Source organism: Mandrillus leucophaeus, unplaced genomic scaffold (assembly GCF_000951045.1).
Source record: "Mandrillus leucophaeus isolate KB7577 unplaced genomic scaffold, Mleu.le_1.0 Scaffold1194, whole genome shotgun sequence".
NCBI lineage: Eukaryota > Metazoa > Chordata > Mammalia > Primates > Cercopithecidae > Mandrillus > Mandrillus leucophaeus.
The window spans coordinates 35,019-59,173 of record NW_012100254.1 but is presented as its reverse complement, the minus strand read 5'-3'; the positions used below and the strand labels follow the sequence as shown (position 1 = coordinate 59,173).

The window sequence follows — 24,155 nt, the reverse complement described above, 5'->3', positions numbered from 1 at the left end:
GCTATCAACTAGAGACAACTCTTTCCAGGATTTTTTTCTATGAAAAGGAGCAAATAAGTAAAGTGCTAGAAAGAGTAAAATGTAAAGTCAACAGAAATATTTTTTAAGATTGGAGAAATAGGAACTATGCTCTATTCCTACATGCTGATGGGAAGGATCTAGTAGAAAGGGAAAGAGTGACAGTGGAAAGAGAGGCAAGAATTGCTGGAGCAAGGTCTGGGTAAGCTAGGAGGAACAGACTAAGCAGAGGAGCTGACCTTAGCTGTATGGGCTTAGTAACAGGAGGGAGGGCAGAATCTGCAGGTGCAGATGAAGGCAGGTAGGGAGCTGTGATGGGGAGTGAATGTGTGGAAGTTCTCTTCCGATGATTCAGTCTTCTCAGTAAATAGAAAGCAAATTGTTCAGCTGAGAGTGAGGCTGGGAAAGGAGGTATTAGAGAGTTAAGAAGAAAAAGGAAGGCATTAAATCATCAGCTAAGAATTGAAGACTGAATTATAGGGAGTACAGAAAGGCGGACAGGCAACATGAGGTGTGCACCTGAGGTTCCCATGAGAAAATGGGGATGAACATTTGAAGGTTTACTCTGTCCAGGGATTATGCAACAGTCTTTCATGCCCTCTCTTACTTAGCCATCAGTACCACTTTGAAAGGTGGGTGTTCTCCCAAGATAATACCAAGATGAAGAAATAGTATCCAAGAAAACCTAGGCTAAAAGATTCTCTTGGGCAAGGTCTCAGGGTCAGTCACTGGCAAAGGTGGAATGCAAGCTCATGTCTGACTTTAAACTGTTTTCTCCTACATAATCTATAAAATAAAGATACCAGCTGGGAGCGGTGGTTCACATCTGTAATCCCAGCACTTTGGGAGGCTGAGGCAGGCAGATCACGAGGTCAGGAGATCAAGACTATCTTGGCCAACATGGCGAAACCCTGTCTCTACTGAAAATACAAAAATTAGCTGGGTTTGGTGGTGCGTGCCTGTAATCCCAGCTACTCTGGAGGCTGAGGCAGGAGAATTGCTTGAACCAGGAAGTTGGAAGTTACAATGAGCCGAGATCACGCCACTGCACTCCCCCCTGCCGACAGAGTGAGATTCCATCTCAAAATAAAATAAAATAAAATAAAGATACCACCTTTGTCCTCTTGGAATTTATTTTAATAAGACAAATAAGACCCATACATATCGCAGGTAATAATACATACCATAAACAAGGTATAGAAAATCTGTGATGGCAGTTGAGGAAGAAAAGGTAACTTGCTGCTGGTGAGTCATGACAGGGAGACCAAACTAGTGACCTCTAAATCCAAACCAGTAGGGGTGCAGAGTACAGCTAGCACATAAATATTTGTTGAATGAATATATAAATGAGAAACATTATTACTTTCATTTCTCACTCATTTAGATTAATTCATGTTCATATGAATGTATATAAAATGTAGTTATTTGGCCGGGCACGGTGGCTCACACCTGTAATCCCAGCACTTTGGGAGGCCGAGGTGGGCAGATCACGAGGTCAGGAGATCGAGACCATCCTGGCTAACATGGTGAAATCCCGTCTCTACTAAAAATACAAAAAATTAGCCTGGCATGGTGGCGTGTGCCTGTAGTCCCAGCTACTCGGGAGGCTGAGGCAGGAGAATGGCATGAACCTGGGAGGCGGAGCTTGCAGTGAGCCAAGATCGTGCCACTGCACTCCAGTCTGGGCGACAGAGCAAGACTCTATCTCAAAAAAAAAAAAAAAAAAAAGTCGTTATTTGTTCCAGATCATCTTATATGAAGAAAGGCCTTTCAATAGAATGATATCTTCTAATAGATTTGTTGCTTTGTTGGTTATAACAGTTGTAACTGGTATGTAAAGAGAATGTTAGCATTATTGAAACTTCGAGTTGCACCGCTGCTATTCATGCTGCCTCTTAAACAGAAATGATCTATTTCAGTGTGCCTTGTTGCTTGGAATTCAACGGAACATTGATTAGAAAGAAACTGCTCTAACATCAGCAAGTCTCTTTATATGGTCTCAAGACCAAGGAAATTATGTCGTAAGCAATCACTTCCTATGTGCACTTATTCTCAAGAAGAACATTTTTATGGTAAAGATGGGAGCCCAGTTTCACTGCCATGTATTCTTCAAGGACTTTCTGAAACCTCACTTGTGAGATGCCTGAAGCCAGGCCATGGCTATAAACAATTACATGGCTCTAAAAGTTTCGCCCTTTTTAAGGAAGGCACTGAAAAGAGCTGTCCTGGTATCTAGACCCATCTTCTTTTTGTAAGCAGCATACTAGTGTTGCTATGTGCTTTTGGTTATAATGTGGTTTTAATTATACAAATAAAGTATGAAGCATTTTCTGGGGTTATGATGGCCATACCTTTATTAGGAAGAATGGTTTTATTTTGATAGTAGCTTCCTTCTCTGGTGTTGTTGATCATTTCATTTTTACCCTCACTTAGTTTGAGTTTTTCTCACATTACTGTATATACTTTGCCTTTCCATAATCACTCAGTGATTCCAATTTGCACAAGTTTTTTTAAATTATGGGAATCAAGTTTTAATCCTAGAGATTTGGTATACAGTTCAAGCTTTGGATGTTTCCTTAGCAGTTTTGTGATAAGATCTAGTTGCTTGTAAAATTTCACTTAATAATGTGTACATTAGCCATTCAATAAATTGTAATTGTAAAGAAAACATACAACACTTGCCTTATTTTGTTTTTTCTGGAGTCAATGAACTCTTGAGTAACAGAGAGTCTTTGGGCTTTAGAGTTCATGATTTAACAGTTATTCATTCAGGATCCCATCACTTGGTCATTTTAGTCAAACTTTCAACCCACAAATTCAATTTCCTCACCCTCAAGACTTTCTCTTATATTTGTCCAGCCAATACCTTCCCCGGCTCACTCATCCTCTCCCACCACACCCTTGATATAGATATAGCTGTTAATTTTCTCTGTTCCAACATTTAAACTATTGAGAAAATAAAACTTTGCTCACTGGTGACCACAAATTTACTCTCTACCTTCCTCTAGACTAAGTATGCTGTTCAGCATCTTTTTTTTCTCTTTTTTAAAATTGTGATTAAAAATACATAACATAAAATTTACCATCTCCACCATTTTTAAGTGTACAGTTCAGTAGAGTTAGGTACATTTACATTGTTGTAAAGCAGATCTCCTCAACTTTTTCTCTTATAAAACTAAGACTCTGTATCTATTATATAATAACTCCACATTCCCCCACCCCTTCAGCCCCTGGCAACCACCATTCTGTTTTCTGTCGCAATGAATTTGACTACTCTCAGTACCTCATATAAGTGGAATCATACAGTGCCTGTCCTTTTGTGACTGACTTATTTCACTTAGTATAATGTCCTCAAGGTTCACTAATATTGTAGCATGTGTCAGAATTTCGTTTTTAAGGAAAGAAAGAAATTCATTGGGTGTATATGCAATTTTGTTTATACATTTTGTGTATCCATTTATCTCTCAGTAGCCATTAGATTGTGTATTAGTCTATTCTTATATTGCAATATAGAAATACCTGAGACTGAGTAATTTATAAAGAAAAGAGTTTTAATTGGCTCATAGTTCCACAGATTGTATGAGAAGCATGATACTGGCATCTGCTCAGCTTCTGGGGAGGCCCCCAGCAAACAGACAATTAGGGCAGAAGGTAAAGAGGGAAGCCAGGCATGTTTTACATGGCAGAAGCAGGAGCAAGGGAGAGAGAGGGGAGGTGCCACACACTAGAACAGCACCAAGGGTATGGTGCTAAACCATTCATGAAGGATCCACCCTCATGATCCAATCACCTCCTACCAGGTCCCACCTCCAACAACTGGGGATTACAATTCTACATGAGATTTGGATGGGAACACAGCTTTCTTCTGAGCCCTCCATATTTTTCCAACCTCTGTCTGTTACCTAATTCCAAAGTTGCTGCCACATTTTCAGGTATCTTTATAGCAATGACCCACACCTGGGTACCAATTTTCTGTATTAGAAATACCTGAAGCTCGGTAATTTATAAACAAAAGAGGTTTAATTGGCTTATGGTTCCAGGGTCTGTACAGGAAACATGATGCTGATTTCTTCCTGCCTTCTAGGGAGGCCTTGGGAAACTCAAAACCATGGAGGAAGGCAAAGGGGGAGAAAGGCATCCCATACGGTGGGAGCAGGAAGAAGAGAGAGAGGGGGCAGGTGCAACACACTTTTAAACTACTAGATTTGGTGAGAACTCACTCCCTATACAGTACCAAGCTAATCCATTCAAGAGAAATCCACCTTTATGATCCAGTCACCTCCCACTAGGCCCCTCTCCAACACTGGAGATTACAATTCGACATGATATTTGGTGCAGACACAGATCCAAACCATATCAGGTTGTTTCCACCTCTTTGCTATTGTGAATAGTGCTTCCATGAGCATGGATGTGCAGATATCTTTTCAGACATTGCTTTCAATTCTTTTGGATCCATATCCAGAAGTAGGATGCTCTTCAGCATCTTTTATTCATGTACAGTCACCAACACTTTCATTTCCCCATGTTGTCTGTTCACTCACCTCAAGCCATCTATTCTACATTCATTCTTTCTTCCTTCTATTAAGGGATGATGAAAATATCCGAGGGTAATTCTCTCAACTTCCTCTCCCTCCACCCTCCATCATATCTACGTCCACTCACCCTTACCATCATGTCTGTCTTACACTTTTCACAGCCTATATCTTTCTCTCCTCATCCCTTTCTGTCTTTTCCAGGACATTGTTCCTTTAGTTAGACCCTCTCTCATCACTGGCTCCTTCGTTCCACCTCCAAAACTCCTGAAGCCAAGACCTGATGAGCTGCATGTGACAGAAATCCACCTCACACTGGCTTAAACCAAAAATGAATTTTACTAAATCACATGACAGAAAAGGCCAGGCGTGTAGTTGGCTCTTGTCAAAACAGGAATAGTCAAAGCATGCCTTCAGGAATATCTTCTCCTTCTGCTTTGCCTTGCTGGCTTCATTCTCTGGAAGAAACTCCCTAAAAACCAGCAAAATATTTGCTTACAATGTGAAGTGCATGTCTCATCAGCTTAGCTTTCCAGTACAAAGAGCTTCTATTGTCCAATAAGTCTTTCAAAAGTCCCTTCAATAGCTCTCATTCTCCAAATAGGGTTACATGTCCCCAAAGGAAGCAATAACTAGGAGCAAGACAGTGAAATAAACACAGGGCAAGGCCTGAGTTGCCCGCCCAGCCTTGGAGATAGGGGTAGGGTTGGTCTACCTCATTGGTTCTCAAGTGGGATGATTTTGCCCTCCCAATGACATTTGGCAGTGTCTAGAGACATTTTTGGTTACTACAACTGGAAGAGGGAAGTGCTTCTGGCCTGTAGTGGGTAGAGGCCAGGGATACTGCTACACATTCTCTAAGGCACAAGACAGCCCTCCAGAACGAAGAATTATCTGGTCCACGATGTCAATAATATGGAGGTCGAGAAACCATAGTCTTCCAGAATCACACTGAACTATGGGAAAAAGGGGATTTCTCAATGGAAAAACCTAGGGGCAAATCCCAGAGGAAGGGACACATTTAGAGCAACAGATATCCACCTTCCCCTCTATCTGAAAACAAATCTTCCCCCAAACCATCTATGTTTCTCTTTTAAACTATCTGTCTACTACCAAATTTTCTGAAAGAGTGGTTGACCTTAGCTGTCTCAACCATTGTAGTCATTCATTCAAGAAATAATTGTAGAACTCCTTCTCTGTGCTAAGCATTATTTTAGGTCATGGGATTTGGCAGTGGTAAACTGACATGTTCTCATGCAGCTTTTATTCTAGTGGGAGAGACACAATAAGCAGATTTTCAGATGGTAATAAAATGAAAAAAATGATAAGTATAATGTTTTAATCTATATAAAACAAGCAAAAAGGAAAGGAAGTTCTGAATTAATGTGCAATTTTAAATAGTGGTCAAGAAAGGCTCCATTACGAAGGTCTCATTTGAGCCAAATAACTCAAGAAGATGAGGCAGTAGCCATGCAGACAGATATCTGGGCAAAGATCGTTCTAAGCAAAAGGACTATGAAATGGGAGGAAACAAACTGAAGAGAAAAACACACCTGCTGTACTTGGAGAAATAATTTGTTTGCATGCTGATGGTAAAAATCCAGCAGAAAGAGGGGTATGATAATGCTGGAGAAAGTGAGAATTGCTGGTTTCCTTGAGCGAGTGAGAGCAAACTGAATCTAGGGAACAAGCGGAGAGATCACCCTTAGACTTAGACTGTGGACAGTATAAATACACTAACAAGAGAGAAGGAGGTTACATGGGCCAAATACAAGAATTTTGGTGGAGCGATGGTAGAAAATTGTAGATCTATTTGATTGTTTCTATTTTCTCAATAAAGAAAGAAACAAAGCTATTCACAGAGATTAGGAATGTTGGAGAAGGTGTCAGAAATAAATGTCAAAAATATGAAATAGTCATTTAGGAGAATGGGAGAATAAATAGATTAGACAAAAAATAGTGGAAATGTCAGGCAGCAGTACAATGGTCCATTTGAAATTCTTTGTTACTAAAGTAAGGCTAGTCATTGTATCTCTGTGTCTTTTCCAGTCACATTCAGTTTCACAGGTATGGGAGCAAAATAATGGAGAATTGATTCTAACCAGGATTGTTGATTTGTCTAATGCCTATAATAAAGCAAGAGAAGGGTGAGGGGGCTAATGGTGGGTGCAAGATGATGATTATAATGACAGAGTATGGAATTTAACCAGGTAGTGATGAAAGTGAAGACACGAAGGAGGTGAGAGGCTGAGAGAGAGAGCGGTAGGATCAATGGGTTGCAGGCACTGAGACAGACAAAGATTGCTGGATTCAGTTTAATGGTAAAAGAGAAGAGTAGGATTGGTGGTTAAAGAGTGGGATCACTGAAATCATTGAGGGTTGCAGTGACAGTGACAAGTTTCAGATCATGCACATGAGCATTAGTGTCAGAGGAGAGTAGAGGACAAGACCACAGGCAGAGAAGAGGTCAAGGCACTTTAAGGCCAGGGATTTGAAAATACTATTGCTGTGAATATTGAAATCACCAGGTACTGTGGCAGAAGTAATAGTGAAGAAGGTGGCCATGAGCCAGGAGCTAAAACCTTCAAGGAATGAGGGGAGAAAGTAGACACTAGGAGATGGATACCAGCAGAAGTGGTAAGGAGTGGCACCTTCTGATAGCATGTGATGGAAAACTGGGAAACTGAGCCTTCTCCTCTTCTCTTTTCCTAAGCCTACTACAATCTAACTGCTTCTCCCATTACTCTGTCGAGAATAACTTGAAATGATGATAGCAAATCCTTAAAAGAATGTCACTGGATGTATTAAAAAGTGTGATAAGTGATATGATCAAAGTAGACATTTCTTCCACTAGAATTTTGGGAGAAAGCCTAATGGAAACCAGTGCGCACAGAAAGACAAATCCTGTATGATACCAGTCATATGTGGACTCTAAAAAAGCTCATCTCATAGAAGTAGAGAGTAGAGTACTGGTTACCAGAGGCTGGGGAAGGGAGAGACAATGGGAGATAAAGACAGATTGGTTAAAGGGCACAGGATCACAGATAGATAGGAGGAATAAATTCATCCTTGAATACTTAACCGTCACCCTAAATCTGTCACTCCTACATCCATATTTCTTATTTCAATAAGTAGCACCACCATCCATTTTTAATCCTGGGGTTAACTCTTGATTGCTTTCTTCTCACCACCAACCTTAAGAAAGGAAGTAACCAATATCCAGTACACAAGCAACTGTTTATTTCATCTCCAAAATCTTTGTTAATTATCCACTTTATCCACCCAGTCAGGGCCGCCATCAAACCTCACTTGGATGTCAGCAAAAGCTCCCTGACTGGTCTCCCCTCTCCATTACTGCCCTATTCTAATCTACCTTTCATACTATACACAGATATACATTTTAAAGATGTATATCTGATCGTCTCTCCCTTTTTAAAAATCTTACGATGGCCTGACATCTCAATTCACGATAAGGAAATTGGTTCTTCACATTCTCTGTACACTGTACACATCGCCTGCAATTGCGCTTCAACACAGAGACCAGGCATTTCATTAGCTGACCTTCCCACACACATTCTTGCAAAGAGGAATAGTCAAGCAGGCTGTTTGGAGGCGAGCTGCCGTCATCCACCACCTTTGTCTGTAAGCGCAGAGCGTCGCACGCGCGACCCATCGGAAGCCCAAGCATTGTCAAGCTCTGCTGCTGCACCTGGGTCCGCAAGGTGGGCTCTGCCAGAGAAACCCGTTAGAAACAATGCAAATGGGGAGTAAACATGGCCTCGCCCATGAAGAGGAAGCTGTGGTCAAAAGCATTTTGTCCCGGAACCCCGCAGCCCTCCCCATACCCTGGGCGCGGAGCACAAGGATTGGTCACTCCTCTTTGTACTGCTCTTTTCCTTTTATTTCAGCTTTCTTCGAGAACAAATCTGGTTTGTAGATGTGCTTGGGGAGAATGAGGGCCTCTTCTCCAAGAAGCCCGGAGCCTGTTGGGCCGCCGGAGCCCCGTCTCCTCTTCTGCTGCGGAGGATCCCTGTTGGCGGTTGTGGTGCTGCTCGCGCTGCCGGTGGCCTGGGGTGAGACGCGGGCGGGCGTGGGGAGGCGCCTGGGCGGACGAGGCACCCGGGGTCCCGCAGGGAACTCTCGTGCTTCGCTGGGCTGCGCTGCTCTGGGCGCCCGGGTCCGAAGGCAGTGCGATGGGTGGGCTGAGCGCGCGAACCGGCAGGGCGGCGGGTCTGGGATCCTTCTGCGCACTGGAGACCCTCGCTGCTTCTGGGTAAGCGTGGAGTCCCCATGTGCATGGGGCTTAAGTCGTGACCAGCGCAGAGGAAGGCGCAGATGCTGAGCGGGTGTCGCATGAAATTCCTTGCATTTGTGTATTCACAGTCTAGGCTGGCTATAGCGGAGCATGGCGTTGATCCTAGCGAAAGGGGACTTGGGGATCCGACAAACCTGAGTTCTGGTCCTAGAAACTTAACTATGAGGCAGCTTAGCACACCTAAGTCTGTTTGCTCTTCTGTAAAATGGGGACATTGATATCTGTGCATTGTGGAGTTGCTGCCTCAGTGGCATAAAGTCTGTCGAGTGTCTAACACAGGGCCTGTCCCCGAGTCCATTTCTATCCCCCCAACCATTGCCTCTGCATTTTGCTCCCAGTGGTGTTTAGACAAGCAGTCCTAGGGATGCAGGTATTACCTGACAACTGCCCCGCATAGAACTGTCCTCGTCCCCCACCCCCAGCCACCACCGCTATCATCACCCTTGCACTTGACTGATAGTATATTTTAAGACAGATGTATGCCAGGCACTTGGAGATTAGAGGAGTAAGGGCAGCCCCAGAACGTGCAGTGTAACCGCTGCAGGTAGAAGGAACAGTAGATATGTTTACAGTTCGCATTTTAGGGATGTGTTTAGTGCAAAATAAAGCCTATTATTATAACTACTATGGAAATTTTGAGGCCGCATCTCTTCCTTTTTCTTAACTTCACATAGGTAAACATCTTCAATTAGAACCCTTCTATTATTATTTTTGGGCTCCCCGGAAGTCTTCTTGTTTGCCTAGACTCACTGGCAACATCTCAATTGAAGTGACAGTCTTGGTTGTTTCTGTCCAGCCTCTTCTGACAACTCCAGGTTCGCCCTTCTCTGCTACTAGACATTTTGCATTCTTTATTTGAGTGTTCCTTCTTCTCTAAAAGAGTAAAAAATAAAATAAATTAAAACCAAGTTCCCGCAAGAGTTGTTATTACTATTTGATCTCCTTAGGCACCAGAAAGTAACCTGTCAGGTGAAGAGATATGATAAAACTTATAATTTTATTTTTAGGAGAGAAGCATGCCCAGTAAGTTAAGCAATCTGTTGTCAGTGCTTAAGAATTTGTGTCATCCTTGTGAGTACTGACCCTTTTCTTACTAGAATGTTGTTTTAGTTTGCCTATGTTGATTAAGTTACTGTTATAAACAATCCCAGACACTATTAATTGCAAAAATAAAAAAATTACTGAGGTTATCACAATAACCTCCAAATGTGAAACAGCCTAAACTATACTACCTGGAAATTTTCTTGCTGACATAATTTAAATTTTAAAATGCTGATGGATGTTTCCAGTGTGCACGGTCCTTTAGAATTTTAAAGAAGTATAAGAGCTATGCACCCAAGGTATATGCATGTAGAAGTAGGTGGTGGAGTTTTATGAAATCTACTTATTAGGAAGCCAGGGCTCGGCTTTTTCCAGCTTCTGCTACTTACCAGCTGGGGTCTTGGACCCAGTAAGTTAAGTCACATCACTGACCTTCAGTGTCCACATGTATAAAATGAGCATAACTGACATCCTGATCTCTGAAAGAGGTATTTTGAAAATCAGATGGTGTAATGCATGTGACAGTGTTTTGTAATCTGAAAACCCCCATGCATGTCTGAAAAATCATGGCTAAGAAGTCATGCAAGACTGCAGGATTACTGAAAAGGGAGAAGTCTTAGCTCCTACGATCAGGAAAGTGTGAGTGAAAGGTGTATGGATTTACTAGCACTTAAAGAGTGAATCCAGAAACAGGTTGCATAGGACAGTTTATGGGGATATTTATTTCTATACAAAACATAGCAGAGGAACTAGGATTGGTTTGTTATTATGATTAACTCACAGTACCCGTGAAGTGGTATAGGGCTATTTGAAAGAGGACTTAGATTAGCTGCAAATAGATATTGCAAATGTAGGACAACTACTGAAAAAAGTGAAAAAAAGAATGATAATTATATGTGAATAAGAAAGAGAAAATTGCATCATATAAAATGTTCAGTTAAAACAATAAAGAGGGCCGGGAACGGTGGCTCATGCCTGTAATCCCAGCACTTTGGGAGGTTGAGGTGGGTGGATCACCTGAGGTCAGGAGTTCAAGACCAGCCTGGCCAACATAGTGAAACCCTGTCTCTACAAAAATACAAAAATTACCGAGGCATGATGGCGGGTGCCTGTAGTCCCAGCTACTCGGGAGACTGAGGTATGAGGCATGAGAATCGCTTGAACCTGGGAGATGGAGGTTGCAGTGAGCGGAGATCATGCCATTGCACTCCAGCCTGGGTGACAGAGGCCAACTACATATCAAAAGAGAAAGAACGGAGGAAGGAAGGAAGGAAGGAAGGAAGGAAGGAAGGAGGAAGAAGGGAGGGAGGGAGGGAAGGAGGAAGGAAGGAAACCAATAAAACAATAAAGGGCAGGAAAAGAATGGAAGACAAAAAGTAGAAACACAGAACAAGAGAACAAAGGCAACAAATAGAAACCAGTAACAAACACTAAACCAACCATATCAACAATAATTTTGAGTGCCAATGATCTAAATGCACCATTTGAAACAGAGATCATCAGAGTGGATCAAGAAACAAGACCCAACAATATATTGTGTACAACAAGACCATTTAAAATATAGACGATATATATTAAAAGTAAATGGATAAAGATATACCATGCTAATGCTAGTTATAGAAAGCAGGAGTAACTGTGTTAATTTCAAACACAGCAGACTTCCGACCAAGAAAAATTATTAGGGATAAAGAGGGGCATCATATAATGATAAAGGGGCCACTTATCCAAGAAGACATAACAATATCCCATATGTATGCACCTGACAGAGAGACAAAATATGTGAGGCAAAACCCATAGAACTGCAAGGAGAAATAGATGGATTTACTATCATAGTTGGAGACTTCTATGATATCTTTCTGATATCAGAAAAGGTGCTGAAGTCTCCTTATCAGAAATGGGCAGATTCAGCAGGCAGAAAATCCATAAGGACATACTTGAACTCAACAGCACCATCAATCCACTTGGATATAATTGACATATATAGGTGACTTCATCCAACAGCAACAGAACACGTATTCTCCGGCTCACATTCATGGGGATAGACCACATTCTGAGCCATAAAATAGTACGCAAATTAAGCTTTACCAGGCAGTGTTTAGCATAGGGTGAACTCTGGCGCCCTCATCTGGTCCTCATGTAGGATCTGGTTTGGTTATCCCTGCTAGGTAAAGGTGCAAGAAAGAAGGGAAGTTCCAATTTGCTTTCTGTGCTTTATTCTGGTTTACATATGCTCAGATGAGTGGATGTATGATTTATATTATCTATTTTAATCTAAAATAATCTTCACATTTGGACAGGTAACATCAAAAGTGTCCTACACAGAAATACTGGGTGAAGATCCCTGTAATAAAACCAACTCCAGAAAACAAGAAAATGGCAGAGTTGACAATCCCTCTCACCCTCCCCGCAAAGACACATGTATACACATTTTTTGTCAGAGGCATTAAGAGGAATAAATGCTGTCAGTCTAATCACAGCTGATCACAACTTGATGAAACCAAAAAATCTAGAAAGTATCATGAAGACAGTTGACATACAGCTTTACATTCACTACTGTGACCAGAGAAACTCACTGTGGCTGTTTTTTGTCCCATTAGATGTCAACTAATGATTGTGTTAAGTCATAATGATTAACAAGGCATTTAAAATATTTATTTTATCTGTATTACATTTCAAAAAATTTATATTGAGACATAAAATTTATGTTTGAGTACATATATAATTTATAAATTTATATATTTTGAAAGTGCATGCTTTTTTTTTTTTAAACTGAAAGAGGTGCCTAAGCAAAGCAAGTGCAAGTCTATTCCTTAAAGGGTAAGTGTGCAGAATGGAAAGCAGGAGTGTTCTTTGGGTTGATAGCTTATATTTCAACAGACATGAAAGTGATTATGTGTTAATTGTGTGTATAGCACAGAATAAATCAACTTGCTTTGAATGGAAGATCTGAACCAGGAGAATGTGAAAGTGGGCTGAGTCATATAAGACAAAACCGAAAAGGAGATAACAATATATACCCACTAGAATGGCTAACTTTAAAAAGATTGACTAAGCCAAGTGTTGGCGATAAGGTGAAGCAACTGGAATTATAATATACTGCTATTTGGCAGGTAAAATTATAACATTAACTTCAGAAAATAGTTCAACAGCTTCTTAAAACCTTAGACACACACGCTGTCATGTTACTCAGCATTTTACTCTTTAGTTTTTTACCCAAGAGCAATGAAATCATATGTCCACACAAAGACTTGTACGTGAATTTTCATAGCAGTTTTGTTTGTAATAACCAACAAGTGGAAACAATCCAAATGTCCCTGAACAAGTGAATGGATAAACTAAATTAAGATATATTTATACAATGAATATCACTCAGCAACAAAAGGAAACAATTTTTATATGTGCAGCAATCTAGATGGATCTCTAATTATGTTGTGTAAAGGCTAAAACATTAAAAAAAAAAAAAACCTGAGTGATTTCCTTTATACAATAGGATATAAACGAAGTGATTCAGGTTATATGAAATTTTAGAAAGTCAAATCAATCTGTAGTAAGAGAAAAGCACCTGAGTGATTTCCTTTATACGATAGGATATAAACGAGGTGATTCGGGTTATACGAAATTTTAGAAAGTCAAATCAATCTGTAGTAAGAGAAAACACGTTGAAGGTTGCCTAGGGAAGGAAGTGGATGTTTGGATGGATTACAGAAGGACATGAGGGAACTCTGGGGGGGTGGGGTGTATGATGGAAATGTTTATTGTCTTCATTTTGGTGATGGTTTCACAATGCATACATATAAGTAATCGAATTGTGTACTTTAAATACTAATCAATCATTGTATATAATATATCTTGAGAAAGCTATAAAAACTTTTTAAAATTATGGTAGGTCTTCAGTTTATGGAGTTTATATTAATATATTTATCATAGGAACTAGCCGCAATTGACGGATTGGTAATAAAGGAGGGAAAGGAAACTATATCAAGCTTTCTTTGTTGAAGGCTCATATATTCCTTTTTTGAGCTATTATACAACTTTACTTTTTATAATTACCTACACTATTCATATACTACTACGCAGGTAAGAATATTATGTACGTAAGGGGAAGGAACTTCTTTCCAAGAATGGTTCATTCAATTTGTTTTGTTACTTTAGGTCTTGTTCTATCCTCTTGTTGCAAGCTTTGCTGTGACATTTACCCTCTCTTAATACAGCTTTTGGCACTAGGCGCTTCACTTGGAATTTCTTCCTTTGTCCAGCATCAATGGATAAGACAAATATCGAAATTCTATTTTATCCCATGTATCAATTAGAGGAAAGGTGAATGCATAACACTGAAAATAACAGGAACTGTTTTACTCAGGTTTTTTTTTGTGCTTTTTTTTGTTTTTTTTTTTGTTTTGTTTTTGTTTTTACAGTGGTTCTCAAAGTGCTGTTATCTATCAAAATCAGCTGTGAAAATTTTTAAAAATGTAGACTCCTGGGCTCTAAACTAGACCAACTAAATCAGAGATTTGGGGGACATAGCTTGAATTCTTGATTTTTTTTTAAGTTTTATAAGTAATTCTTCATTTGTTGTTCTTTGCAACAAATATGCATTGAGTGCTTATGATTAAGTGTTAAGCACCAGGACTAGGTATTAATTTAGAGGTACAAAAAACACATCATCTCTTGCCTTTAAATTATTCATGTTTAATATCTATTGAGAGAAATAGATCCTTCTAAAAGCACACAAAGATAAAAGGCACAAATTGTAATAACAAACAATGCCAAATCCCTAAGAGAGTCAGGGAAGGCTTCAGATGAGATTGGGTGTGTTCAGGGCGGTATGGCCATAGACAGGCCAGGGAAGGCTTCGATAAGAAAGTACCATTTTAACAGACACCTGGAGGAAGAATCAAAGTCAGAGCAAAGATAAAAGTGCGTCACACAGAAGGAATATCATAGACAGGGGAAAAATGTGTGTCTTCGGGAAACTGAAAAAGGGGAAAGGGCCACACCTTGGTGAGGGGACCAAGTGGCATGAGATGAAGCAGGAAACATAGATAAGGGCATCCTTGTTTAACAACTGCTGGCTTAATAAAGCAAATGTGTGATGATGGATACAGGCTGTCTGGGAAAAATAAGTGAGAAATATGAGCTTTCTTGGAGCATCATCCTTTGCTTCAGTAGAAAGCACAGAGTTAGGCTTCCAATTCTGACTAAAGCCATTGTCAACAGGGAAAAGGCAACCTTAGCAATTCTCCTCTCTGTCCGGGATCCCGTGGGCACTATGATGGAGCTCATGAGATGCAGAAGAGAAGTTCCAGGCTGAATCGGGGGCATCTTCACTCAGGAGAGCTGAGGTCCCCAATCACTGAGGTCATCCAGTGCATTCCCAACAACATAGGCTCATTCTAAACTAGCTCTGCAAAGGAGCAGAAAATAAACTCTTGGAAGCAAAGCAAGCACTCCCACTTTAGCAGAATGATAAAATTTAACTCTTAGAAGTCCCCCGCCTTTTCTAAGGGTAATAATCATAAGTATAACTTATGAAGTGCTTCTGTGTATGTGAGAGCATATACTACTTTTGATTCTTCCTACAAACCTGGTAGGAAAATATTAGTCCCTTTATGAAGATGAAACTGAGGCTCAGCAAGATTAAGCAGTTTGCCTAAGACCTCATAGCCATTAAGTAGAAGACATTGGGTTCAAAGTTCAATCTATGAACCCAACATTTTTAACGTTATATACCATTCTCTTTTTGTATTAGTTTTCTATTGCTGCTGTAACAAATTTCCACAAACTTAGTGGCTTAAGACGACAGAAATGTATTCTCTTCCAGTTCTGGAGACTGACATCTAAAATAGATCCATAGGGCTGTGTTCCTTGTGTAGGCTCCAGGGGAGAAGGGGTTTTCTTGCTGTTTCCAGTTTCCAGGGTCTGCTTCCATCCTTTGGCTCATGGCCTCCTTCTTCTACCTTCCAAACCAGCACCATAGTGTCTTTAAATATCTTTCTTCTGTCTCCTTTCACCCTCTTACCTCCCTTTTATGAGGACCCTTGTGATTACATTTAAGGCCCACCTAGATAACCCAGGATAATCTGTACATCTCAAGATTCTTAATCACATCTGCAAAGCCCTTTTACCATTACAGGTAACATTCACAGGCTTCAGGGATCAGAACATGGATGTCTTTGAGAGGTCCTTACTTAGCCTACCACATCTTTCCATATAGATTCTCAAAATTTTAGCTGAGCCTAATAGGGGAGTTCATTACCATTAGGGTCCAGTTTAGTAGCAAGTGCTTCCTTTAAGTGAAAAGGTGAAAGTTGTTCACTTAATAAGGAAAGAAAAACATTGTATGTTAAAGTTGCTAAGACCTAAGGTAAGAAGGAATCTTCTAACGATGAAATTGTGAAGAAGGAAAAATAAATCTGTGCTAGTTTTGTGGTCACATTTCAAACTGCAAAAGTTACAACCACAGTGCATGCTAAGTGCTTAGTTAAGAGGGGAAAGGCATTAAATTTGTGGGTGGAAAATGTGAACAGAAATGTGTTCTAGTTGACAGCTATCAGGTTTGGTACTATCTGAGGTTTCAGGTATTGGCTAATGTCTTGGAACATGTCCCCCACAGATACGTGGGTGACTACTCTATATTCAAAGTAAGCACTTATATATTGGGGAGTAGATCTCCCAACTCATTATTTATTTTTTATTTGTCCCACAAATAAAGTAAACAAAGTAGAATTTTAGGCAAGATTCATTTCTAGAGATAGAGATATTTTATTATAATAAAGAAGGTTGCTCTACCATAAAATATAGCAATTTAACTTTTTATAATCCTGATAACCTCAAAATATATAAAATAATAGATGGACAACATTATAAAAAGAAATAGACAAATGTACAATAAATAAAATATTTTAGTACAACTCATTTAGTATCTAGTAAACCAAGTAGTCCCCCCAAAATCAGTAAGCATCTAGAAGATTTGAATAAATATTAACAGATTGGATTCACTGACTGATCTCATTACAAGAAAGAATTATGCATGATGATGGGAGAGATGAAGCCACAGCACAGGCACTTACTGATTAACTAAATTTTGAAGCTGTGAAATGCAGCTCCTCCTTTAGTGAAAGATGATATAAATAGCTTAGTTGCCTTCAAACTAGCAGAGACTTTTTGAATGGATGGATGCTGATTTTTTAAAAAGGAGCTTATTTCTGAGGCATCTTTTAAAGCAGGTTTCCTCAGCCCCTGGGCCATGAACCAGTACTGTCCGGTGGCCCGTTAGGAACTGGGCAGAACGGTAGGAGGTGAGCAGCCAAGCATTACTGTCTGAGCTCCACCTCCTGTCAGATCAGTGGCAGCATTAGATTCTCATAGGAGCAAAACCTCTATTGTGAACTGTGCATACGAGGAATCTAGGTTGCGTGCTCCCTATGAGAATCTAATGCCTGATGATGTAAGTGGAACCGTTTCATCTCAAAACCATTCCCCTGCACCCTCCATTCCAGGAAAAATTGTCTTCCACAAAACCAGTCCCAGGTGCTAAAAAGGATGGGGACTACTGTTCTAAAGGAATCAGTCCTTTTGCTATTATTATTATTATTATTAAGATGGGATCTTTCTCTGTCACCCAGGCTGGAGTGCAGTGGCACAATCTTGGCTCACTGCAACCTCTACTCCTGGGTTCAAGCAATTCTCCTGCCTCAGCCTCCCGAGTAGCCGTGCACAGGCACGTGTACAGGCACATGCAATCATGCTCTGCTAACTTTTTGTATTTTGGGAGAGACAGGGTTTCACCATGTTGGCCAGCCTGGTCTCAAACTCCTGACCTCAAGTGATCCACCCACCTTAGCCTCTGAAAGTGCTAGAATTACAGGCATGAGCCACCACTCCTGCACCCCTTGGCTATTACTGAAGTGTTCTTTTTCTTTTTTGATCACATCTATGTAGTATATTGGAGAGAAAGAAAGTAGAATGGGAATTTCAACAGGGTCACGGTGGCTCATTCCTGTAATCCCAACACATTGGCAGGCTAAGGTGGGCAGATGACCTGAGGTCAGGAGTCGAGACCAGCCTGACCAACATGGTAAAACCCCGTCTCTACTAAACATACGAAAATTAGCCAGGTGTGATGGTGGGCACCTGTAATCCCAGCTACTCAGGAAGCTGACGTAGGGACAATTGCTTGAACCCACGAGGTGGAGGTTGTAGTGAGCCAAGATAGCGCCACTGCACTCCAGCCTGGGTGATGGAGCCAGTCTCTGTCTCAAAAAAGAAAAAAAAAAAGTATGGTAATTTCTTCATTAACTTTGATGCTGCTATGGTCTTGATCTCCAGGTCAATGCAATGCCCCAGAACAGCTTCCATTTGCCAGGCCTACCGAACTAATTGATGAGTCTGAGTTTTCCATTGGGACACATCTGAAGTATGAATGTCGCCCTGGTTATTATGGAAGACCGTTTTCTATCATCTGCCTAAAAAACTCAGTCTGGACAAGTGCTAAGGACAAGTGCATACGTAAGTAACTCTGGAGTGGGAACCCCTCTGTCAGTCAAACATCTGTAAGATCTGATTCAATTTGTTCAAATTTTGTGACTGAGTTGCATATGACAATTAGTTTGCCAAGGTGCAAAATATATAAGAGAATTATTCTTGTAGATCATACCTTGTTACTGCTTTGAGTTCCTGGAGCCTTCATTACAAGTTTATTTCATGAGAAACAGCCATCACAGGACATGATTGAGGGAAAATCCCCATTCACTGGGGGTCTCCCATTTACATGACTAAAATTAAGTAATGAATGACTTGGGACAAGAAAGGGAAGTGGTTTAAATAACTAAAAGATGTGATAATCTTGGGCTTTGAGATCTTTGGATTATACCAGTTGAATTGAATTACAGATAATAACAAAGTTTACATTTTTCTGGGAGGCATAATATGGGAATGAAACAGATCTGAAAGGGAAGTTTTTTATGAAAGGGAGCTGATCCCAAGGTAGTCTAGTGAGTTTCCTCAAGGTAAGAAAATCTGTGGAACCATCAGAACTGCATGTGTTCAGTAAGCTACAGGCAGGTTGAGACCTTATGTACTAAAAAAAATTTGCAGTTTACTCTACTTGGCTCCAAAATTCTGTTTCTTTCCTGTAGGTAAATCATGTCGTAATCCTAGAGATCCTGTGAATGGCATGGTGCATGTGATCAAAGACATCCAGTTCGGATCCCAAATTAATTATTCTTGTACTGAAGGGTGAGTTGGCAGCAACATCTCTTGGTTCAAGAGTTCTAGTACAGCCATACTACCTTCTAGTCACATCTCAGAAAGGACAACTAAGCTATTACCATCTGCTCTTTAAAGGCTTCAACACAGGTGTTTAGCTCCTGACTGAAATGAGCAAAGGTATGACAAGATCAGGGGAAAATCGTCTGTATCCTTGCTGGAAACCAAGGCTGTGCAAATATGAAAAGTGTGACATTCATTGGGTGGGAAGGACGAAAATGGGGGAGAGTATAGTCAAAGCACACAAACAGCCTTAACCCAGAGTAGACATTGCTGGGAAAAAAGGAAGGCCATTGAGTAGCTGTGTGAGAGAAATCTGAATGCTCATAGCACAAGTAGTTTGCTAGGGCTGCTGTAACAGAGTACTCCAAAATGGGTGGCTTAATACCAATGAAGTTTTTGGAGTTCTGTTCTGGAGACTGAAAGTGCAAAATCAAAGTGTTGGCAGAGCCATGCTCCCTCTAAAACCTGTAAGGATGAATCCTTCTTTGCTTCTTCCAGCTTCTGGAGCCCCAGGCCTTCCTTGGCGTGTGGCAGCAGAACCCCAGTTTCTGTCTCTGTCTTCACATGGCTGTCTTCCCTCTGGATCTCTGTCCTCACATGCTGTTCTCCTGTCTGTGTATGTCTGTGTCCAAAGTTCTCTCTTTTAATAAGGACACCAGTCATATTGGATTAATGCCCACACCAACAACTTCATCTTAACTGGATTGCCTCTCCAAAGACCACATTTCCAAATAAGATCACATTAATAAGCACTGCGGATTAAGACATCCATATATTTCGGGAGTGAGGGGGATACAATTTTCATTCATTCCTGGTAGGAAAGCAAAATGGTACCATGACTTGGAGAGAGAATTTGGCAGTTTTTTAAATAAAACTAAACATACTCTTACAATATTATCCAGCAGTTATCCTTTTTGGTATTTATCCAAAGGAATTGAAAACTCATGTTCACACCAAAAAAAAAAAAAAAAAAATCTGCACACAGATGTTTATAACAGCTTTATTCATAATTGCCAAAACTTGGAAGCAATCAAGATGTCATTTAGCAAGGGAATGGATAAACTGTGGTACATCCATACAATAGAATATTATTCAATACCAAAAAGTAAATGAGCTATCAAGCCATGGAAAGACACAGAGGAACCTTTTAGTGAATCTTTTTTCACTGCCACTAAGTGAAAGAAGCCAATCTGAAAAGGTTACATAACATATGATTCCAAGTATATGCCATTCTGGAAAAGGCAAAACTATGGAGACAGTGAAAAGATCAGTGGTTGTCAGGGGTTAGGGAAGAAGCAGGGATGAATAGGCAGAGCACAGAGGATTTTGAGGGTAGTGAAACTACTCTGTATGATGCCATAACAGTAGGCACATGTCATAATAAATTTATCCGAAGTCATATAGTGTACAATACCAAGAGTGTACCCTAATATAAACTATGGACTTGGGGTGACCATGATGTGTCAGTGTAAGTTCATCAGTTGCAAAAAATATGTACCACCCTGGTGAAGGATGTTTATAATAGGCGAGGCTATCCATGTGTAGGGCCAGGGAGTACATAGGAAATCTCTGTATCTTCTGTTCATTATTGCTGTGAACCAAAAACTATGCTAAAACACAAAGTCTATTTTTTAAAACTGCATAGACATAAATACACAGGCACATGTGCATAAACATACATGCACACAAATAAGTACAGGTAAAACAGGAAATTTGAACAAAATGTGTGGATTAGAACTATGTCAATATCTTAATGTTGATGTTGCACTATTGTTTTGCAAAATGTTATTATTAGGGGAAAATTGAGTAAAGTGTACCTGGGATCTCTCTGTACTATACCCTGCATGTGAATCTGATTATCTCAAAATAAAAAGTTTTTTTTAAGTTCCTACTATATTTCCAAGGGGATGGGCTTCCCCTCAGATCACTACCCCTTTTCCGGGAGCAATAAAGTAATCTTCCTTGGAATGTAGCAATCTGTAACAAATCAAAGTGCTGTAACTACTCATGGTCCCATATGGAAAATATAATCCTGCTAAAATTTCTCTCTCTCTGCCTATATGAGTGATACTTTACGTCCTCCACTTTGGAAGTCTTCCATGTGGCTACCTTTAAGCTTTGTGCTCAAATAAACTCTATCCTTAAATATATTTTCTGGATCTCATTATTTAAGGTTGAAAATATGCTAACCGCTGGGTGCAGCGGCTCATGCCTGTAATCCCAGCACTTTGGGATGCCGAGGCGGGTGGATCACCTGAGGTCGGGAGTTCAAGACCAGCCTGACCAACATGGAGAAACCCCGTCTCTACTAAAAATACAAAATTAGCCAGGCATGGTGGTGCATGCCTGTAATCCCAGCTACTCGGGAGGCTGAGGCAGGAGAATCACTTGAACCTGGGAGGTGGAGGTTGCAGTGAGCCGAGATCACGCTATTGCACTCCAGCCTGGGCAAAAAGAGCGAAACTCTGTCTCAAAAAAAAAAAGAAAATGTGTTAACCTAAATAATTTGCAAAATTTGTTTTTTATTCTCATTTTTTCCTAACCCATCCACCTGGTTCAAGGCACATAGATTAAGAAGGAAAATGGAAATGGGACTAATATCCCAGGCTTCACTGCCCCTCTTTGGGCTCTGGGGAGGAGACTCCCAAAAGTCTAGACATGTTTACCCACATGCTGTATGTGGTTTCTGGCAACGAAATGATCATGGCTTTTCCTGAACCATGGCTTAACTTTGTGAATCCACAACTCTCTCTTCCCTGGGAGATCCAAAAAGATAGAGTAGGATGTAAAGGCTTCAATCTGTTCAAATGGATATGAGAGCTTCCCTTACAATAAGTAGCATGGATTTCATCTCTCTGCTTTACTTCCTCATAAACATTCTGAATGAGAGGTGTTCAAACTATTATTTGTTCAGTCGCTTAATCTACTTTGAGGGACAAGTTTAATAAATTAAAATATTTTTCTATCTGTTCCCCTTGATCAGTGAACACAAAGTTATCTTTTGACTCATATTTAAAATGTTCAGTACTACAGCACTGAACAATAGTATGGAAGAAAAAAAATGCCAACTTAAATTTGAACTTGCTTCACCATTCCTATCCCAACCCCCATGATTAGAAAATCAAAAAGAACACTTTGAGAAATAACCTCAGTGAGGTCAAAAGACAGAGGAGTCTCCAGGATCCCTTATTCCTAAGACAAATAGACAGAAGGAGGCGCACATATAGGATTGCAGCCCTTCTTCACTTCATTTGTTCACATACTTCATACTTGTGTGTATGTCTGTTGGCAGTGCAATTGAAAATGATTTCATTTTTGGTGGTATACTAGAAAGCATTAAAAACAAAAATAAAATGAGGCCAGGTGTGGTGGCTGTAATCCCAGCACTTTGGGAGGCTAAGGTGGGAGGATTACTTGAAGTCAGGAATTCAAGACCAACCTGGTCAACATGGTGAAGCCCATCTCTACTAAAAATGCAAAAATCAGCCAAGTGTGGTGGCAGGCACCTGTAGTCCCAGCTGCTCAGGAGGCTGAGGCAGGAGAATCTCTTGAATCCGGGAGGTGGAGGTTGCAGTGAGCTGAGATCGCACCATTGCACTCCAGCCTTGGCGACAAGAGTGAAAATCTGTCTCAAAAAAAATAACAATAACAACAACAACAAAATGATATTGAAGTCATTAATAAGTACATCATAAATCACTACTATAATGCAACGGTGCATCAAGTGTCTTCAGAAGCACCCACTGTTGTCTAACTATTTATTTGATCTCCATTTGGCACTGTTTTGTTGTTTGAATAAAGCTTTATGTTGCCAGGTTTTCTTACATGCTCATAAAGCAAAGTTCTCCGCTAAACCAATAACCATGACTGTTATTTGATATTGCTTCATTCCTTCATGTATAGTACTATCAAGTTTGACCCTACCCTCACTATGACTAGTTTCACCCAACCATCTATCACAACAGAGTCTAAGGTGACGTAAAATAAATGTCATAAATTATTCCACATTTATGGCACACTTTGAACAGTTTGAGATATACTAATTGAGAATTGCTGACTTTAATATTTTAAGTATAAAATGAGTGCTCAATTCTTTTTGGTCAGCCTGGATTTCCTTTGCTTCTAGTTATGAATCCCCTTCCTTCCTTCCTTCCTTCCTTCCTTCCTTCCTTCCTTCCTTTCTTTCTTTCTCTCTTTCTGTCCTTTCTTTCTCTCTTTCCTTCTTTCTTTCTTTCCATCCATCTTTCTTTCTTTCTCTTTCCTTTTTTCTTTCTTTAACAAGGTCTTGCTTTTTTGCCCAGACTGGAGTGCAGTGGCATGATCAGCACTCACTGCAGCCCCAACCTCCCCAGCTCAAGCAGTCTTCCTGCCTCAGCCTCCTGAGTAGCTAGGACTGCAGGAATGTGCCACCATGCCTGGATTTTTTATAAATTTTTTGTAGAGACAGTGCCTCACTGTGTTGCCCAGGCTGGTCTTGAACTCCTGAGCTCAAGCAATCCTCCTGCCTCAGCCTCCCAAAGTGCTGGAATTACAGGGGTGAGCCACTGTGAATGGCCTATTTTGGCCTTCTTTGATGAATCTTGTTGACAAAAGCCCATCCATGCATCCATACATTCACACTTTTAAGGCAAAGAAATACATGCAACACGACTATATACACACACATATACATGTATATATATGACAGCTTCCCTGCACTCAAGAAGTTTGTGTTATCTTTTAAAAAATGAAATTTGTAGGAAAAACTGTAATTCATCTTAGATTTGCATAAAAAACTGTCATAAGGTAATAAAGAAGAGAAAGCTCATCCAATTGAGAAGGTAAGAAAAAGAAAGTCCAAAAGTCCCAAGAAGAATGTGAAACTTGGGAAGGTGACAGATAATCCTTTGACAAGTGGAAAATGTCCCTCTGAATTCTGTAACAGTGTAATCTCTGGAAGTAGTAATTTAATTGGATAGTTGACCTGCGTCTTTGGAACC

The 24,155-nt window shown here is 40.3% G+C and overlaps 2 protein-coding genes across 4 annotated transcripts in view; both read left to right on the top strand.

The window, feature by feature from the left end:
* The window catches only part of CR2 (complement component (3d/Epstein Barr virus) receptor 2), a 38,997-nt gene extending 36,304 nt beyond the window's left edge, over positions 1-2,693 (top strand). For all 3 annotated transcript variants that reach the window (XM_011966836.1, XM_011966828.1, XM_011966825.1), the window contains one exon: positions 1,938-2,693. The gene's annotated coding sequence lies outside the window, so the exon portion shown is untranslated. The remainder of the gene's footprint in view (positions 1-1,937) is intronic.
* A 5,688-nt stretch (positions 2,694-8,381) lies between these two features.
* The window catches only part of LOC105529848 (complement receptor type 1-like), a gene marked incomplete at its 3' end in the record, with an annotated part of 49,063 nt that continues 33,289 nt past the window's right edge, over positions 8,382-24,155 (top strand). The window contains 3 exon segments of the mRNA XM_011967095.1: positions 8,382-8,623; positions 18,235-18,414; positions 19,044-19,167. Of these exon segments, the coding sequence (XP_011822485.1) occupies positions 8,488-8,623; positions 18,235-18,414; positions 19,044-19,167 (440 nt within the window).